Source organism: Hermetia illucens, chromosome 6 (assembly GCF_905115235.1).
Source record: "Hermetia illucens chromosome 6, iHerIll2.2.curated.20191125, whole genome shotgun sequence".
Lineage (NCBI taxonomy): Eukaryota > Metazoa > Arthropoda > Insecta > Diptera > Stratiomyidae > Hermetia > Hermetia illucens.
In genome coordinates, this window is record NC_051854.1 from 7,963,446 (window position 1) to 7,983,373 (window position 19,928).

Genomic DNA, 19,928 nt, shown 5'->3' on the forward strand with positions numbered 1-19,928 from the left:
CCCACCATGGCGCTAAAAATCGGTAAATCTTCTTATGATATCAAGTCAAATAACAGAATGAGTAAGATTACTCATTAGCCTATTTGAGTCTACTCCAGTCCATATGACAATATTTGGCGAAAAAATGTACGCCTCTTTTTCGCATGTATGAGGACCCCTTCTTGAGCTCAACGTAGAATGATGCTACTCACTACGAGCAAGGGATCGGCGCTACTCACCATTCCGCCAAATCGTATCAATAGGAACAACCGTTTCTAAGAAAATGCATGCGACAGACAGACCGACATTAAACCGAATTTAGTAAGGGTTTGTTTCACATAAAACCTTAAAAAAGATGACTGACGGTTCCGTCCAGTATAGATGTAACAACTTTCCGTAACGCTGGCCCCAAAGCAGAGGTGAGGCAGCATCTGATAAGTTGCCTCTGCACTGGACCAAACCGTCAGTCGCCCTTCTGTAGGATTCATTCGCAGATCAGAAAAACATTTTCAGTACGAGATATATACTGGGGTGTTATGTTGCAAGCAATAGAAAGTGTTGTATGAAGTTTATGAGGAACCGCCAGTCGTCCCTGTTTAAGAACTTCAGATGCATAGCCCAAAAAGTTGGTCCAAAACTCTTTCAGGAGCCAATTCCATACCCTGCCACCGAAGATACGAAATAGCAGCAACCCTATCGCAGTAGGCTAATCTTGCGAGAAAATTCTACTCAAGGCTAATGCAAGGCTAGTTCTACTCCATTTGGATACTAAAAAATCTTTGTTTTTAATACACGATTTATTCGCAATGCGCATTGAAATTTCAAAATAAAATTAAAATTATTCACAATAAACAGGAGAACAAACTTGATCAAATATTGTCATTGTAAACTTTTCACATCTGCATCATATGACCAGGTTCAATTCTTTTATGCTGCCGATTTTTCTTGTGTGGTTTGTGATTGAGTTTCCTGCACATTTGTCTGTGGATCACTTCCACATTCCAAGCATGGGAATTTCTGGAACAATGCAGCTCGGTATTTTGGATGGCTGATACCATACACAATTGGATTGTAGACTGCGTTGCACTTAGCGAATACTGATCCCCAGATTGTGCTCAATGGTGATAGTTTCATTGTATGGAAGACACCGGCATAGTTGATAATGAGGTATGGAGTCCAGGCCATGAACCATAGGGAGATGGTGACTAGAGCGACCTTTGCTAATTTCGCTTCAGCACTCTTGTTAGCATCCTCAGCAGATCGGAGAGAAGCTACGTTCATCTTCTTGGCTTGTTCTCGCATGGCTTTCTCGTGCTCAGATACAGCTTTGATGATATAGTAGTAAGAGTAGATGATGAGGAAGAGCGGCATATAGTAAACGAAGATAGCATAGATGAGGATGTATGATCGGCTCAACCATTCGCGGGTGATGTAGTCAGTTCCACATGCGGTCATGTTGCCTTCTGGTACATATCGATTCCATCCGAACAATGGTGCGACTGTCCAGAGGGTGGCGAAAAGCCAAATTCCAGCAACACGAGCCAATGCTCCCCCGTTAGTCAGTGGTTTTCCGGCGATACCCTTCACGATGACATTGTATCGGTCGAAGGCGATCATTGTCATGGTCCAGATTGATGCACATCCGAATAAAGATCCAAACATGGCATAGAGTTGGCACATGAGTGGTCCAAGAACCCAGGTTTCGTAATAGCAATTAATGACCATAGCTGGTGACATGCAACACATCATCAGAAAGTCAGAAATTGCTAAATTCACTACGAACAAATTGGATGGTGTTCGAAGCGATTTCGTTGTCGAAAAAATGTAGATAACTACAAAGTTGCCGCTGATGGACATAACGCCAAGTACGGTCATGAAGAAACCAAGAATTCCATGCCAAAGTGGGTTCATCGGAGGGAATTGATTCCAATATGGATTCACCAAATGTTGCATATCCGGTGTGACCATGTCGACAACGGTTAAGTTTCCGCTTCCATAAGCTTGAAACGAAGGCTCACCAATGTGCTGCAATACCATTTTGATGGTGCAAACTTTTCAACCGTTTAAGCAAAATAAAAGCTAGACGGCGGGTTAGTTGCAATAATACTAGAAATACATAATCAAAAATTACTTTAAATTCAATTCAAATGTGATTAATAATTTTACCTTTGACTACTGAAGAAAAGCGATTCAAGATCGAACTACTTCAGTCTTATTTTTTAGGAAAATTGAACGAATGCACCAGGACAAGGCGTAGTCACTTCCAGCAAGCAACTGTGGCCGATATAAACTTTCTCACCGCATTTATACTCATTTTCTATTAGACGGGGTTAATCCAATTTGCCAATTATGATTTCTATTCATATTCTTGCGAAGACAATCAATAATTCTCAAAGTATGGCCAAGGTGTTAAGTTTAACTCTTTCAGACTAAGTGACCATATTTTATTCGCGGGTATTGATTTTACATATCCACTTCTACTCACATTCGCACTTCATTGCACTGATATTATTTTAAAATGAAAATAGCAAACTAAATATGGAGCTTAAGAATTATATCATTTGTAAAGCTTCCTGAAAAGTGACAAACAATTCATCTAACATTCCTTTCTTCTTATCATCACATATCATTTCAAAATAAACTTTTTTTTTCATCTGGTAGTTTGCATCAGGAGCTCTATTAGTAACCCCGAAATCTTTGCAAGTAGTCTAATGTTTTTCTTACTTCTTTTCAATTAGGGCCAAATAGCAATAGTAGGAGAGTTGAATTTCAAACCATCTAGGATCCTTCTCCTAGTACACAATTAACCAAACTACCCTGTGAGAGGAAGATGAACAAGTCAGAAAAAGTTTCTACCAATTTTTGGTGGAAAAGGGAAGTAAAACTTCCCAAATAACACAAAAACTATATATTATTCTTCACAGTTTATTTCATCTCCTTCAAAGGACTCCATTCAAGTGCCGGGGCACTTGATGATATTCTAGTAGTCCGAAATCAAGTTTTCATACGACGAGCCGACCCCGCTTGTGAACGGGACAAAGGCTGAAGAAGAAAAAGAAGATTAACACGACGCACAACCAACGGAGCTGATTTGGCGTCAAACGAAATGCAACGCATCTGAAGCCCAAATGACCTTTTAAAATCGATGGTATAGACTCAAATGAAATATAGACATCTACTTTCAAATATGAAGGCAGGCTCAATCCGTCTATTTCATATACAGATCAATTGAACTAAGACCAAATATTGGTTTTTATTTGTCTCCTTACAACGTCCCTTGCTGCTATTACGACTTATTATCCCAGGATAGTTGGCGAATTAGTTGAGTTAGAAAGACGTGTCGTAGAACAGTAGAGAAGAAGAGTAAGCTTCTAGGAAAATCCTGGAGAAAGCTGGAACTCATTGACAGGTACTATAACAATGGCGCACTATGCACCACGTAGGGATCAATGGCAACCATCTAGTGTTGCAAAATCATGTCGATATAACCAAAAAATCTGTCTATGGTAGTTGAATAAAGTTACTTCACACACTTGCCCGTACGCAAGTACTACTTGTCCGTAGGCAAGCGATCCGTATTCACATCCTTAGACGAGTAGTGAACATAACTACATTCTGAGAAAATAGTTCACAGCTTATTTTAAACGTACCGTGCTATAGTAACGGAAAACATTTGATTTACTGCATGCCTCACGTTTTATCACATTTTCACTCAATTCCCTGTTAGACCGATTAAATATTGACAAATGAAATCCTGCCGTAGACATACGAACGGCCACACTATTGTCCGCATGTGAAAAAGTTACCAAAACTTGCAGTGGGCGTATTAATTGACAATGAGTTGATGATATACATCATCATCAGTAATAATGAAGGAATTGATAAAAGCTTTCTTATGACTGATGTCTTGGTATCTGAGAAAGAATCACTACAGGAAAAAAACGGTGGAATTGAAAACACTTCAATTGTGATTAAGAGAGTTTCTCCGTGCCAGAAATCAACTCAACCAACCGTTTCTGGGAGTAATAAATCCCAGGTTGAGGATGAACACAAGCAGAACTATCCTAAAATCAGAATAATAGCGAAAGTTGGCTACGTCAGTTTGCTGGCATCTAACTTCAGTGCCATTGACATGTCTATACTAGATATGCTTGGAAAAATGGGTCTAGTTCTTTGAATATTTGAGTCCTCACAAATCATGTACAAAATCATATGTACTAAAGTCATGGTGCGTTTACGATTCGCACCAAAATATGTTATCCATTTATGTCGAAGGAAGTCGTGAAGCCATCTAAACGGACACTGAAAAATTAGAACCAATTTAACTCGACCATGTGTGCGGAGCCAAACACTCGCGAACTCGGTTGGCGCGACCGAGGTAGGGAAATTTACGAGAGATTCCATCCTCTAAGCCGTTCCTTTTTATTCTACAGGACTGCAAGACAGATTGTATGTACTGCTTTCACTATTTGATGGGATATTGCGCATCGCGCTATCGTTCGCGGTTTGCTAAAGTATGTTTCAGCTCCCGCCCAAGAGTTCACGAGATGCCCGTGCTGCTCCTATACTGTTCTTCGCTAAGTGCCCTTGAGTCACTTCCGCCTTCTGATCACATCGCTCAACGGATTGGAAGAATACGACGGTCTGTCAGATTAGAAACCGTGACATTGAATTCCTCCTAGTTCCCTAAAAAAGGCAGCACGAAGAATGTCACCGATAACAAGAAGAAATAATATCGGTGACAAGATGTATCCCTGGCGTACTTCGCTTTGAACCTCAAATTCCTCTGAAATGTTACCTCGATCCAACCCGTAACATTTTGCGCTCTGATACTAGCTATTAGTTTCTGCGGACTGGACCTTATTCGTAGAGTACACCAAATACCCCCTCTGTTCACCTTGTCGAAAGCTTTCTCAAAATCATTAAGAGCAAGTCGCCAAGTTTCGAAACTTGTATGTTGCTAGCCCACAGGTTCCTATTCCTTTAGTCGCCCTTTACGACAAGCAAGGAAAACTTTGAGCGTATTCTTAAGCCTCAACTCACAGGGCACGGGATCTACCTCCAGCAACTCCAATTCGGGATTCACGAGAGGCAAATCGGGCAACATACAAACTAGAACTGTTACGATTCCCAGGGATATGCTTCAAATGCATTTCCGGAATTGAGAAAACAATTCAGACGTCACAAGTATCATGAGAAGCGTTTTTGAGGAGAGCTGTCCACTTGGTACTCCAAAAAAAAGGTTATACACCATAGTGGAACTTGGATTTGCCGAAACAAAGTAGAATGACAAGGGCACTCCTCAAACAAGCTCTAAAATCTGATTCATCTGTTGTGTGAAATGGGTTCAAACGAGCTCAAAAACATATGCGGGAGAGCATAAGATCCGACAAAGGATGTAACCTTTTGAAAGCAACTCTGAACTTTGACTTATGGTGAACACTAGGAAAACTAATCTGTTTACTAGGATCGTTAGACATAGCAGCTCCCCGTTACCCACCTCATTAGTGGTGGAATTCCATCTGGTACAAACAGTCAAGTATTTAGGAGTGCATCTCAACTCCAAGAAACGTGGAAACATATCCAGGAACATTATCAGAGATCTTGTATATTGCTCCGGTGCTGTAGAAAGACTTTAAGACGTGGGGCTTTCACCACACCGGGTTTACTGAACGTACACATCCATAATAAGGATTATTTTGATTTACATAATTTGGCAACTGAGACTGAACTTTGCTAATAACAGGAAGCTTCTTAGTGAGATCCAAAAGCTCGGTTGCCTAATTAATACTATAGCAACGGATTCTATGCCGACCGCAGCTGTCCTAAGTCTAACGACATCCGCCTGACGACGTATCCATACCATTTTAGTCTCTCGACTACATCCAGAACAAGCCTATGACCGAGCAAAATGGAGCAACTGTTCCAGGAGTGTCAAGCCCGCTGAACGAAAGAAAGGCTGAGGAAGAAGTACAAACAAGTTGATCAATCATACGTTCCTCCGTTCAACTGGAAATCCCCGAGTAAGCATCAGGTGGCCTTGATACCTGAAGATCATATGCTTTCCAACTTATCTTTGAAGAGACATACTGTAAAAGTCAACAAACGCAGAATCGGCCCGACCTCTCCAAAGAAGAACGACCAAACCTAGCATTTGGCGTCCACTGGCGTCTGCTCTGAAGGATGAAGTTTCATAGGCTCACGCAGTCCAATGGAGAAATTTGATTTCCTGCAGAAAAGAAGGAAGGGGAAAATGAAGCAAGATTCCCTTGCCCGTCTCAATCAGATAGAAAAACTTTTTTTTGACGACAATTACTTTCAATTTCGGAGATTCGATAATTCACCTTAATACATCGAAGAAATTGTTTTTTCGCGAAGACAACGATAGCATTAAGTTCCTCGAATTCTAGTTTCTTTTCACATAAGCGTACGGTTAACAGGGCCATGTCACAGCAGAGCAAAAATGGAAAAGAAAGACAGACAACGTACTAATATTTCAGTATGCATCCCAGTTGAAATAAATGAAATAAATGCCTTAAAGTTATAAATGAAATAAAAATTTAAAAAAAAAATGATCAAAAGTAGAAACGTAAAAAAACTATACGCCAAGCCCTAAATATGAGAAACTAAAATTTTGAGAGAATGGTCCCGTTGGATTGCTGTAGAGACTATGCTATCAACTTAGTTGGTTCGGAAAACTTTATTTTCGCTATTTATTCTTAGGATTATATAAAAAAAAAAAGTAACAAAGGCCGTGTAAGTGGCCGAGCTGATTTGCTTAATAATTTGAACACATAATCCAACTGGCGACAATAATTTTTTGCCAATTTTTTTCTTCGCAAAAGAAAGTTAACATTTGTGTTTGACGGGGGCCTACTCCTTTCGGGGGAAAAGTGGCTTTCGGAATTAAACTTCGGGAAGTAGTTTTGGACGGAATGGGAGACAGACACCGGATTCAAGGCTGCAAACACTGAGATGCTTTCAGGGAAGTAAGGAATGAAGGAGAAGCATATGGCCACGGTATGATTTCCAGGTGGTTCAATGAGGCTCGGGAGCAAGGTGATTGGTTGCAACAATCAAGATTGGCCCTCGCTCCTCAACCATTCCATGAGGACAAAGACCAACCGACGTTAGTCAAATAAGTCATCTCTCTTCTGTAGCGGGAATTTTTGTGGAGACTATTGCCTCACGTACGTCCATTGCATCTGCTGGCATCGGGTGCAGTTGAAGATAACCATGTTGATTTTCGTCCAGATATCGTATTGTTGCAAGTGCGTCTAGCTTTAATTTGTGAACATAGAAACTCAAGGACGCCGTGAAACCACTCATCATCGCTGAAATTGCTTTGTTTGCCCGCGACTCACAATTCAATCACAGGGAAGTAATCGATCAAAACGTCGTTCCAATGGAAGAGTTAGTTGATCGTCAGTTCCTCGATTTCGTTGAGTTATGGATGTTTGAGTTCCTCCTTGTTTTGCTGTAGGGTAATCTTTTGCACAGGGTTGTCTGATGACAATGAACCTGAACCACAACCTCATTGAAAAGTGAATAGAAAAAGAAAATAACAGAAAAGAAAAGGAGGCGATGTGGATGTTCACAAAGAAGTGAATAGACAACAGGAGAAAATCCCGAAAAAGAACAATAACGTTTCTTACTTCAAGTAATATTATTCATCTTCTATTTACTGTATTTTGGCGCGTCTTCCACGTACCGTACAGAATCATCATAATCAACTACATTAATAAATTCACACATGTAGTGCCTTTAACATATCTCGCATTCGATGTGTTTTCGATTCCAACAATGCCCGTTCCAAAACATCAATAATGTGGACTAAATTATTTGGATCAGTTTGTAGAAGAAATTGTTTGGCCGTTTCATATTTCTTTTTTGATTCATCACGTTTTGCTCCTAAAACACTACGATGTTCACTTACTTGTTCAGTATCCAAATGAAGTTTTATAATGATGATGGGATTCGCCTGGTACAAAAGACTTCGGGAAGCAATCTGTAAAAAGAAAGGAAAAGTAGATAAAAATTAACGACGAAAAGATATAATATGAAGGGGAATAGTTTATTTAATTTTCCTTAAATGAAGACTTATGTATTTGAAATTTGTTTTACCTTTCCATCAAGCCTCCATTCCAGATCACGAAATCGAAACTCTCTTGGACTTGTTGCTCTCAATATGTTTTCGACAAATATTCGCTTACTGGATACAAATTGCCATAGAATAGATATTTGGTCTAAAGAGAAGCCAGATGTCTTCAAATTTTCAAAATCTGCTTCGCTTACCTAATAATGGAAAGTCAGAAGTTCTTATTATAAAACTTCCTAGTTACAGAATATTTGTAGTGCATCGCCAAAACCATGAACAAGCTTTTTATCAATTTCACTTATATGAATTAATTCACTTCCTATTGATCCCCTTTAATCAGAGTTTAGTGAATATTCATCTTATCTTCTGCTTAGGAATCAAATACTGTGCCGTTTTCAAAAATCTTTAAAATTAGCTGATCTTAAACACTAAATCATGAAAGGATACCTTCACAGTTTAGTCATTTTAACAGGTTCATAATTTCGGCTTAGTGCTGACAATATTATGTACATGTATATATGTACTTACACTAGACTTTGTTGCATCTATTAGCAAACAAACTAAGGCTTCAATTGTTGGTTGCACCAAATCTTGAGATGTATTCAGCTTTTCTAGCAAAGGAAACAGTGATGGTTTGAATATCTCAAAAGTTATAAATGAAAAATTATGTATACTACTTACTAGCGACGGCAGAATATTTCTTTTCGTTTGGCCCATTGTTCAGATAGTCAATAGCTAGCTTGCATAAATCAACCACAGCTGAATGGAGAAATACATTAATAAGATTCAGACTTAATCAAAGCGGGGATAATAATTTAAGGGACATTGGACAGGAATATTACCTTCTGGCGATTTTTCTCTTAGAATTTTTAGATGCTCACGTTGCTCGTTTCGTAGTACCGCCATGGCAGCTTCCTAATTACTGAAAACTAAAGCATATTTAAAGATAATTAACTTAACAAAGTTGTGATTCAATATTTAATTTAATATTTTCACTCAAAAGTATGAGGAATGCACTCGCTTTATTGAGGTTATTGCTACATGAAATAAACTTGAAATTGTGCCATAACAGCCTAATACCTATGTCCTAACTAGGGATGGACAACTCATGAGTGAGTCTACTCAATCCATTGATGTAAGTGAGTCGACTCAGCACAAAAGAGGCGAGTCGACTGGTTATTTCCTATCAACTTTGATATTCAGACCAATCTGAGTTTTCGTCAGCACGAATTACATGACCATACCTTGCAATTTTTCCATAGTGGGCGCAACCGCATATTACGGAGCTCCTCATTTCGGATGCAACTGATCCAATGCAATAGTTTTACCGCAAGGTGACGTTCATTGACTTTGGTAATCATTAGGCACTCAGTACCATAGAGAGAAACAGGGTAAATGATACTGCGGTAGATTTTGAATTTGGGACTTTCGTTGATGGGTCGATCATAAAGAATGCCAATTGTGGAACGCCTTTTCATTTAACTTAACTTAACATTTAACGCATGAACCAATCATGAAACAATGCAGGCCATCGTTGGCTAATAGCATTGGTGCGAGTTGCAGGTTGTCACCTTTGACAGGATGAGGGATGAGTGGTTGTTTCATTGAGGTCGCCCCTTAAAAGTCTGCTTTATTCAGATTCATCAGCAGATCATACTTCATGAAGAGCGGTGATTCAACTTTTCAACAAGTTGCTCTACATCCGCATACATCAGTGTGTAGGTGCAACAATACCCATAACAAGAACAATGGGAAACTTCATCCATCAGATCACGGTGTAGCAATTTAGATCAGCGAACGAATGAGGGTGAAGTTTCTGGCTCACTAGTTACCGAATCGAACGTTAATTTTAACATCCTGCCTATCTTTTTCCACGATGTACTGTCTTGCTAATCAAATCCACACAAAAACGCGATTAAAGAACCCACTGGGCCAAAATGCTCGGTTCCAGCTTTTGGACATTCTGAACCTAAGCAAAGGAAGATAGAGAGACTCTGAATAGTACTCATCTACCTCGCGCGGCAATGTCCTGCGAATCCAATGTTGGATTATTATTCACAACTACCGCAAGGTAGTCTGGAAGTCGGTTTTTGACATGATTTTGACTGTAAGATCCCGATCCAAGTTAAGGAGCATCACGATTGTACTGTGCTATGCCCCGACGGAGATTTTCAAAGAACAATTACACGTAGTTCAGGAGAGGCTTTCTGAAGGTGTCATTGTGATGGTGATGGGTGAACTGAACGTCAAGGTGGGCTCTGACAACACCTTGCGCAGCCATGTGATGAAGAAGCACGGTGACCGTAATGATAATGGTTGAAGGTTTGTGGATTTCCACGGCTTCCACTGCCACGTCATTGATGGTATATTGTTCAAACATGCATTTACCACAAGACCAGTGGGATTTCAACTGACCGACACCGAGTGAGCAATCAAATTAACCACTTTGCGACCAACAGCAAATTAAGCAGTTTTTTTCTGGTTGTGCTTAGCACGAAAGGCGCTGACAACGACCTCGTAAAGGATCACAATCTAATGTTTGTACATTTTCGCTTGCGTGTTGCGTCCGCTGTTTCACGCAAAGTTGGAGAGCTTTGATCCCACAAGGTCAACATTGACCACTTATATGATATATGGAAGAACTATCTTGCTGATTGGATGGCAGATACCCTGAGCAACTCTCTAAAAATATCGATGGGCATTGGGATGCCATCAAAAATGATCTTTTCTCGAATGCTACGCAGGGCCCTAAGAGGTGTTACAATATCTGCAATAGTTGAAGATTCGCGTAGCCGATCGATGAATGGAAAAGATTGAAGGCTTTATTCACCGCTACAAGTAATAGCGAGCCTGACGCGCTCGAGCTCAGGAAGTTCAATGCAGTTCAATGCAGTGTGCACCTCGTGACAATTCTTCTCTCCTTGTCGTAAGGAGGCGACTAAAAAGGGTAGAAATTTGTGAGCCAGTAATTTGCTAATTTTAAAATTTTATTATTACCGAAACATCAACAACGCCTCGGATAAAGACTGACCTGACGGCAACGACCTTTGGCTATTAAAAACGGATTATGATTGGTGGTAGGCATTCTGGGCCTAAGCGATAGATATAGTGGGACTCTGAAGAGTACTCCTCTTGCTCCTTCCTGGAAAACCAAGTGGTAGCAGACGCGAATCCGGTGTCGGATTGCTTCTGACTTCTACCGCAAGGCGCGCTGTCTTGACCTGGAAGCTGTTCTCTGACAGATTTCTAACTGCCAGATTCCGGTTCAGGTTAAGGAGCATCACAATTGTACAATTCTACACACCAGCGGAGGCTTCCGATATAGTAGAGAAGGATGCTTTCTACGAGCAATTCAACGCAGTTCAGGGAGGCTTCCTAAAGGTGACATTGTCATTGTGATCGGATCTGATAACACTTTGCTCGGACATGTGATGATGAAACACGGTGGTAACCGCTACGATAATGGGGGGAGGTTCTTGAATTTCTACAACTTTCACCGCCTCATCATTGGTGGTATTCGAGTACAGACCTTGCCATAAGATCAGTTGAGTTTCAACTAGTCGACACCGCATGAACAATAAGATTGACCACAGCGTTCAACAGTAGAAGTAGTAGTTTTCTTCTGGTTGTGCTTAACAATAGAGTCGCTGATACCAAGCTCGAAAGGAATCACCATCTAATGTTTGTTTTCGCTTGCGTGTTGCGTCCGCCATTTCACGCAGAGTTGGAGAGCTTCGATCCCACAAGTTCAACCACAACCGCTTCTATGATATATGGGAGAGCTATCTTACTGGTCGGATGGCAGACACCCTCTGAAAATATTGATGAGCATTGGGCCGCCATCAAACATGGTCTTTTATCACCTTAACATAATTATACCGATTTTTCCAGAAGAGAAATCACCTCGGCTATCAGTGCAGTCTCCCCGCGGAGTAACTCATCGCTACTACGGCAGTTTCTGCAGATTTGCTAACTCTACTCATACGAGAGATCTTTCCCAGAGAGTACTAGAAGGAAGTAATCGTTAAAATTCCAAAGAAAGGTTTTGAGTGCGATAGTTGAAGGGGTATCTGCGCGCTCCTTGTGGACGCAAATATAATGCCGAAAATAGTCATTGTTCGACAGAAAGCAGGCTTGTTTCCGCTCTGCATTGTCCACATCAACACCCTAGGGATGATTTTGCAATTACGGGGAGTTCTTATTTTCGCTTGGTTAGCAATGCATCGATTTCGACAATGTGAGCAGATAGTATATCTGGCGTGCTCTACATACCTATGATGGCACAAAATGTCACGTGCTGCACCGAGGTAACTGCTCAGAGGAATTTTAGAATCACCAGGTTCCACCGATATTACTTCTTCTTGTTATTGATAAAGTTCTTCATATTTTTTTTTGTCTGGAGGACATGAAGGAATTCAATGGACTACGACCTTTTAATCAAGCACCTCAACTACGCTGATAATATCATTTTGCTCTCTCACCGAGTCGTGAGTCAAGAGAGGCAATTATAACAAGTATAGTCGAAGTGAAGATAAATGCCACCAAAACCAAGGTTCTCACTCGAACGAGTCATCGCACTCTCCCTATCTGCATTTGGGCAGAACATGAAGGCATGGATAAATTTGTATATCTAGGAATCGTGGTTTCTGCCGAACTTGAAGTCATTCGATCTTTAAACAGTGTTAGATCCGCCATCGCTGCCTTGCCTAAAATGTGCAAATGCAGTTATATTAACACCAAGATCAAGTGTGACTGTTCTGTGCTAATATTCTTTCTGATATGATTCTTGGTATATGGGAGTAGTACATGCTAGTCAAAACCTCCAAATCTTCAAACACTTGTCATCGGTGTACGCTCATTGACGCACAGGTCAGTTACCAGTGGGCGATGCGATCAGAAGGTGGGAATAGCAATGAGTAGGTTACACATTAAAAAAGGGTTACAGTTCATGACGGAGGATCAAACTCTCCAGAGATTGGTGACGAGCGAGTTCCCCAAGAGCATTTGGCACAGAACAGTAGAAAGGTGCAAGCATCTAGAGAAGTCCTTGATATCACGTAGGCATAATTAACGCACTATGCCCCGCATATAATAGTTTCAGTCAAACTAGTAAAATTGATAAAGCCATAATGGAACAATGGCTAAATGGGAATCTAAAGCAAACAATCATATAATCAGACTCAAAAGAACAAGTGATTTAACCTGGTGTTCAAGCACACCATCAGGAAATTGACCTTGGTGGTCATCAGAGGTACTTTGCTTTAAAATCTACACAAGCTGGCATACACAGGTTTGGCGAATACTATGGCTAGAAGAATACTCCATAAGAAAGGTTGAAAACCAAAAACCTGGACCACACGCGAAAAATTACCTTCATAAATTAAGACTGCTACGGAGGTCCACCAGACATTAATAGACCCCGCCATTTGAAGACAGCTAGACATACATATTTGAGCGGGAAATTCCCTGGAGGATATACAAATCAATCAAGCAGGCGGACATAGCAAGCTCAATATAACCATGAATTATTTCAATTATTAGGCGGCCTAATAATATTCTGCTTAATCAAATTCCGCAATGTGTGTGTAGAAATTATAAAAGTTTACAATTTAACAAAGTTCAATACCTATTTTCTCCTTAAGAGTCCCAAGAAATGTTTATAAACAAACCACCGACATCACAATGACTCAACTCAATATTTTGACATTCACAACATATGCCCAACTAAGCGCAATTTATTCAGCGGCATTTATTATAGCTGAATATCGCGTAAACAACCAAAGTTGACAGCTAAGATATCGACCTAAATGTCAACTGTCATCTAACCAAGCAACATTTTGGCCGGTATTTGTTGATTTTTCGCCAGTCACTGCTAGAAAGATTTAGAATGGATTTCGGTGAAATTCTTGAGCCAACGTCTCGCGCTTTCTGGGATGGACTATCGGAATTGGAGGAAGAACCAAGACCAGCTCCTACGTGAGTTTTTCATATAAAGTGTCCTATTTTTCTCAAATAAGTGCAACATAAGTTGTTTACATGAAAATCCAACCTTGCAAGTGCTTCGCTGTTCATCTGCCTAATCCTTCATAGTGTTTATCACTGTGACAATACTTTCTTTATGAATAGTAACCAGAAAATCGTTTCGATGAATCCCAAGTCATAGTGGTTCGCTGGAGTGAATATAATATGTAATCACGCCACGGACTTCACAAAATGTTTCAATTGCCAACAATTTGGCCATGTCTCTTCACACTGCGGATACGATCCCAGATGCGTGAAGTGCGCGGGCCCACACGCCTTCAGTGACTGCCCTCGTTCGAATGTAGAAGACAACGTCGAAAAGGAGTCGGCGGCGCCCCTCAAATGTGCAAACTGTGGCCAACTAGGTCACCCTGCCAACTTCTCTAAGTGCCCCCGTAGGCTGAAATCAATCCAGCGCGAAGAGAGGCCCAAAAGCATCTGGCACCCCCGATCTGCTCCTTTCTTCCCTAACGTTGATAGACCCTCGTCTGTTAGTGTCTCTCAACCTGACCCTGTCTTTTGCCGCGGTGGCCAGTGGTCGAGCAACACCTGAAATCTTTAGCTCTTTATCAACTCCACATTCTTTCATTCCCAGGGGCTTCTTCATGGAAGCCAGGTCTCTATTCAATATGTCATTCTCCTCTCTGTGGAACACAATCTTTGACTTCTATCACACTGAAGACAAACCCGAAGCGTACTTACAATTCCTCTTCAAATTGCTAGACAGAGGGTACTCACACTTAGCACTAATTCGTTCATTCGTAAAGACAAACGTTTCGCTCTCCACAATCTCCTCGAGGATTCGGATCCTAACCTCGCTCTCCTAAACGAAACCAGGCTGGGGAAAGCCCCCAACGTAAAACTATATGCTCCCGGTTACATTACCTTTCACAACAACGCGGGCAGAGGCAGGGCCATACTAGTCAAAGCGGGACTTAGGGCAAACAGCATCCCATCGGCTGCACTGGCATCAAACTGCCTATTAGCAGTACTCAGATCTCAATTTAGGGGTGGAAGCGTCCTCCAAGAGTCCTAATCGGCTCTCTCTGCTTCCTGGGCGGCACAGGCCGTCACACCACTCCCATTCTGGCCGAACTCTGGGCAATCGCGGCCAGTTTCGATGCCTTCATCCTCGGCGGTTACCTCAACGCGAGGCATGTATCTTGGAGCTACTCAGTTAACAACGGAAACGGCAAGTGCTCTTCGATTGGTTTCAGTCAGGCCCATTCCTTAGCGCGGACATCATTAACGCTGGAGTGTCATCTTTTCCTCGTGGGTCTTCTTTCCTAGACGGCTTTATAATCTCGTCCATTCTCTCAGCATGTGTTACTAGCTGTCCTCAGTCTCTCTCTGCGTCTACAGTAAATTCTCCCTTCACTCCACCATCCGCATAAATGCAGATCCTTCAATCTGACAAATTGGGACGATTTCCAACGCGACTTAGCCAGTGCAAATCGCGGATCCACTGTAATGCTGAGCTAGATTCATACATCCGGAAAGTCAACTCTGCCCTCGAAACTACAATTGACAAACACATTCCAGTTAAAGAACTTGGTAACTACAAATACGGGGGCCTTTCCTCCTCAACCCTCCACTTAGTTCGCAATAAAAACAGATTACTACAGCTACAGCGCAGGAAACGATTATTTCACCGGTTACAGAACAGATGCAACGCTGACTACCGTCTCCTCTCCGAGATTATCAAAGCCTGACTACCGTCTCCTCTCTGAGATTATCAAAGGCCTCTTCAGCAAAATCAATGGAACTATTCGGTCCGAACTGAATGCATCTTACAAAAAACTCCTCAAATCCCTCAAACCTGTTTTCTCAATAATTAATCGGTTGGTTGGAAGAAAAAAATCTTCTCTTAACGTCAACTACAACCCGATACAAATAAGTAATCTCCAGTGCCACTCCCCTGAGGAAAAAATATCTGCTTGCGTAGACTACTTTAGCCACTTATTCAGAGCCAAATCGCCAACGGACCCCACCTCGGTGGTCGCTACTACTGTCAACGATAAAAGGTGGAGCTTGGAACGACCTTTGCCCCTTTTCGCCCAGCTACCCGGATGATATAGTCAGAACAGGCCCGTTCGCCTAAGTCACCTCAATAGACACTACTTCCTCTTAATCAATTCGGCTTCGAAAACCTCAGATCCAACGAGCAGGCAATCCTGCATTTGCAAGACCATATCCTCAATCACTTGGAAAATAGGCATTGCACCGTAGCCTACGCATTAGACCTCGAAAAGGCATTTGATTCAGTTTGGAAATATGGCTTGCTCTACAAAGTAATTCAGTCCAATTTCTCCCTCCTCTTATTCAGAATCCTCGGAGACTTCATCTCCAAGAGAACTTCCACGTGCGTTCCGATGGACTTCGCTCCATCGCCCCTGACCCGCCCTTTTCCCCCAACGACAATGGTTCCCCCGCATCAGGAGGGATCCTCTTCGCTGATGTCTCAGGCCCTCACTAGCTTCTCTCCCTCTCGAACTCCTAACCAATAGGGTCATCGCTTATTTCAACCGGTGGGCCCTCACCTTTAATTTCCTTAAGTCTGAGGTTATTTGCTTTAGAAACCCCAGCGGGAAGTGTCACTGGCGCACAGTGCCAGAATGTAAAGACCTGCATTTACGCATTACCAACCACACGCTCAAGCCGAAACCAAAAATTAAATACCAGGGAATCCCTCTCAACAACAAGCTTAAATCCAACCTTCACGTCAGATCTGTTACAGCCAATGCTTGTAAGACCTCAGCTGCCTTAAGAAACCTCCTCTCATCTCGAGCCCTGTTCTCTGCCACCAAACCCTTTTATACAAAACTCTTATTCGTCCAATCCTGACCTATGGTTTTGCCAGCAGTTAGCAACTGCACAAATCCCAAAAAAACATCGATCGTAATGGTAACTACTTCCATAATTATGATTGCGGTGATTATGATTTCATGATTATATGATTGCAAACGTAATCATGGCCTGTGATTATGATTACAATCATGTAATCACAAAATCACGCTCATTTCTGATTATAATCGCAATCATAATCATAATTTTTATTTTGCCCAACTCTTAGCCAGGCTTACCTGTCAACCTAATCTCCCTCGTTGAAAAGTTACGGCGCCCGGATAGGGACTATTTTCTTATTATTGATAAGCTTACTGGTAGAGCAATGATCATCACGATGCGCAAGGAGGGTTATAGAAAGGGCCGCCCTTGCAAATCGTGACGACGGTTGCTCTACCAACAAGACTAAAAATGTGAGGCATTCCCTTCCTCTAACAAGCTCTCTTTATCCCCTCTTTCAGGGGCGGGGCTGGTAAATCAAATTTTACCATTAAGCGGGGTTACTGCCCCGATTTCTTAACGGGTTTTTGAGAAGACCTCCTGCTTCTCCCTTCATACCTTTCTTTACTCCTGCAGGGCTGGGGTTCGAAGTTAAGCCCAAACGTTTTAACATGAAAATAGCCCCACATTGAAAGGTCATCATTTTTTAAGGAGGGAGTCCCGCGCCTACTTTTTAATCCTCCTCTCCCCCTTTCTGGCAAGGGTTAAACTTTCAAACTACCTTGCTGATATCGAAAAAAACCACTTTGATGATCCATAGTTTTTTAAGGGGACCAAAGTAATGAATTTTCATCTGATTTGAAAAGGGGAGACCCCTCTCCATAAACTTTAAACCCCTCGGAGGGGTCGTGGTTTGAAAATTCAACCTTTATCCAATCGCTCATCACACGATCTTCACTCGTCAAGATCTTAAGTTGCATGGTATGTTGTATACCCACCAATTTTTGCCGCAAACATTCTCCTGTTGCAATAAAATGACGTATATCTTCACCTGGAATATTGTTGTCATTTTCCCATGAAATCGGACCAGTTTCACAGTCGGATTGAGCCCTGAACCCGATTCGAACTTCAAGACTGCAGAAGGCAAGAGCTATTGGCAATGATGGTGCTCCACATAGGGATCTATTAGACAATTACTGTCTCTCCATCTTCTCCATTGCACAATATACCAATAATTACTAGTCCGGTAACCCCTTTAATAATTAAAAATATAATCTTCAAAGAAACAGGATAAAAGTATCTGTCATTTGTTTGCTTGAAGTATTCTTCTATTTTACAAATTCTCTTAGAATAGTTCACTCAATTGTTTCTGTTGTTGTCTAAAAGCTGTGATTCATTTAGGGCTGATCTCTGCTTATAAATTCGGTAATTGTTCAGGACGATTCTGATCCTTTGAAATGGGTCAATATTACTGTAATATTATCTCCTTATGCATGAATCTTGTGTATTTTAAAATCTGAACATTGTTTATTCTCCTTAGTCTGGAATGGCATTGGCTTACTGAAGACGGCAAAGAATCCTATCCAAAAGAAATTGAACTATTCGTTGTCATCGAGGGATCACGCATTTCTGAATTTGTAAACACAGCAATATTAAAAGATAAAACTCCAATCTGTAAACTAGTCGGAGGATCTGGCGCAGTTTACCTTCTCACAGATACAAAAGTTGTTTATATTTCTGAAGAGAACGATCTAAATTTGAGTGGATTGACAACAGAATTACTCCAAAATTGGCTTCAAATAGCCAAACGTGTGATAACCATCTCAATACAGCCACAAGTACTGTACAAAGGAATAGATTGGAGTGATGTTAAAAGTTTCGTTTTTATCCGTGGAATCAATTCCGAAATGGAGGATATCAAAGAGTTGGAAGCACCAAATTTTATCACTGGAGTGAGTGCAGGAGGTAAGACATGATGAATTATAAATTTTACATTTCATTCCAATGAAAATGAACGATAAATTTTAGCTGCTTATTGGAGATACCATAAAAATTTGTCGATATCATCGTATGTCGCGTATATTGACTCGGAGGATCTTGACGCCGTTTCAACAGAACCAATTTTGAAATTACTACATGGCATCGATTTGCCATGTGACCGGAAGTTTGTGGCAAGAGCTAAGGAACAATCACATTTGTATATGTAATTTGTCTGTTTTTGGTCAAATATATTTGTCTGTTCAGGAATTAAACAAGTTTTCATATCTGAAAAGTGTCCAGTATATAAATTTCAGCGTGCTCTCAAATCTCTTATCGTTTCCATTAAGTAAAATAAAAATAACAATCTATAGTATACCTTGATGCGTGAAAGTGATTCGGCCAAGGCAATCGAGAAGAACGAAAAAGTATCTACGGTCGATATTGACTTATCCTTCTAGTCCCCAGCGTCATCAGAGGCGGCTTTGGAGCTTGTATTGTAGCTTCCATTTCTAGGCCTAACTGATGTTGAAAATGCTTTGAATTGAAAGGAAAATTTAAAAGCCAAAACCAAACCAATTTGCTTTCGAACTGCAACGTGCGGAATGCGTGGCATGAGCCTCCTCTAACAAAGCAGCAATCAGTAAAAATCAGTCGCGAAAATTACTTTCCATGGACATGAATTGGCCTTTTGGCAAATCAGAGCTCTACAAGCGCAAATTTATTCGTTCTGAACAGGCATGTCGAATACTGCCACTGATCCTTCTTTTTATCTTGGGGAAAATCGGGACATACCAGCTGTTTTGTTCATATGTGGCTCCTTTATTGCCATTTTCGTGTCTATGGATGATATCTGGTATGAGCATTGAGGGATAAATGTTAATTCGAATCAGAGAATCAAATATTGTCAAACATCGTTGCAATCAAGGAAACGATATAATTTGGTTATGATACTTGCAATGAGAAGTTTGTAAATACTTCTGACCGCTGGACATTGGATTGTGGATTTGTGGACATTGTAACAAAAAACTTCGCATATTCGCTTTGAAACCTGGAGGTGAATGCCATG

At 41.1% G+C, this 19,928-nt stretch overlaps 3 protein-coding genes across 3 annotated transcripts; 1 reads left to right on the forward strand and 2 right to left on the reverse strand.

Annotated features, from left to right (window-relative positions):
- Positions 1–757: 757 nt before the first annotated feature.
- LOC119658714 (opsin-1-like) lies at positions 758–2,303 on the reverse strand. The gene is made up of 2 exons (XM_038066333.1): positions 2,146–2,303; positions 758–2,085 (listed from the first exon to the last, which is right to left on the reverse strand). The coding sequence occupies exon 2, from the start codon at positions 2,014–2,016 to the stop codon at positions 907–909; it is 1,110 nt and encodes a 369-aa protein (XP_037922261.1). The 5' UTR covers positions 2,017–2,085; positions 2,146–2,303; the 3' UTR covers positions 758–906.
- A 5,330-nt stretch (positions 2,304–7,633) lies between these two features.
- LOC119660120 (COMM domain-containing protein 2) lies at positions 7,634–13,815 on the reverse strand. The gene is made up of 6 exons (XM_038068514.1): positions 13,704–13,815; positions 8,920–9,006; positions 8,759–8,836; positions 8,606–8,688; positions 8,104–8,274; positions 7,634–7,987 (listed from the first exon to the last, which is right to left on the reverse strand). The coding sequence occupies exons 2-6, from the start codon at positions 8,981–8,983 to the stop codon at positions 7,727–7,729; spliced, it is 657 nt and encodes a 218-aa protein (XP_037924442.1). The 5' UTR covers positions 8,984–9,006; positions 13,704–13,815; the 3' UTR covers positions 7,634–7,726.
- Positions 13,816–13,855: 40 nt separating this feature from the next.
- On the forward strand, positions 13,856–19,137 carry LOC119660119. The gene is made up of 3 exons (XM_038068513.1): positions 13,856–14,053; positions 18,423–18,847; positions 18,911–19,137. Exons 1-3 carry the CDS (start codon positions 13,965–13,967, stop codon positions 19,087–19,089), a joined length of 693 nt encoding a protein of 230 aa, XP_037924441.1. The 5' UTR covers positions 13,856–13,964; the 3' UTR covers positions 19,090–19,137.
- Positions 19,138–19,928: the final 791 nt, after the last annotated feature.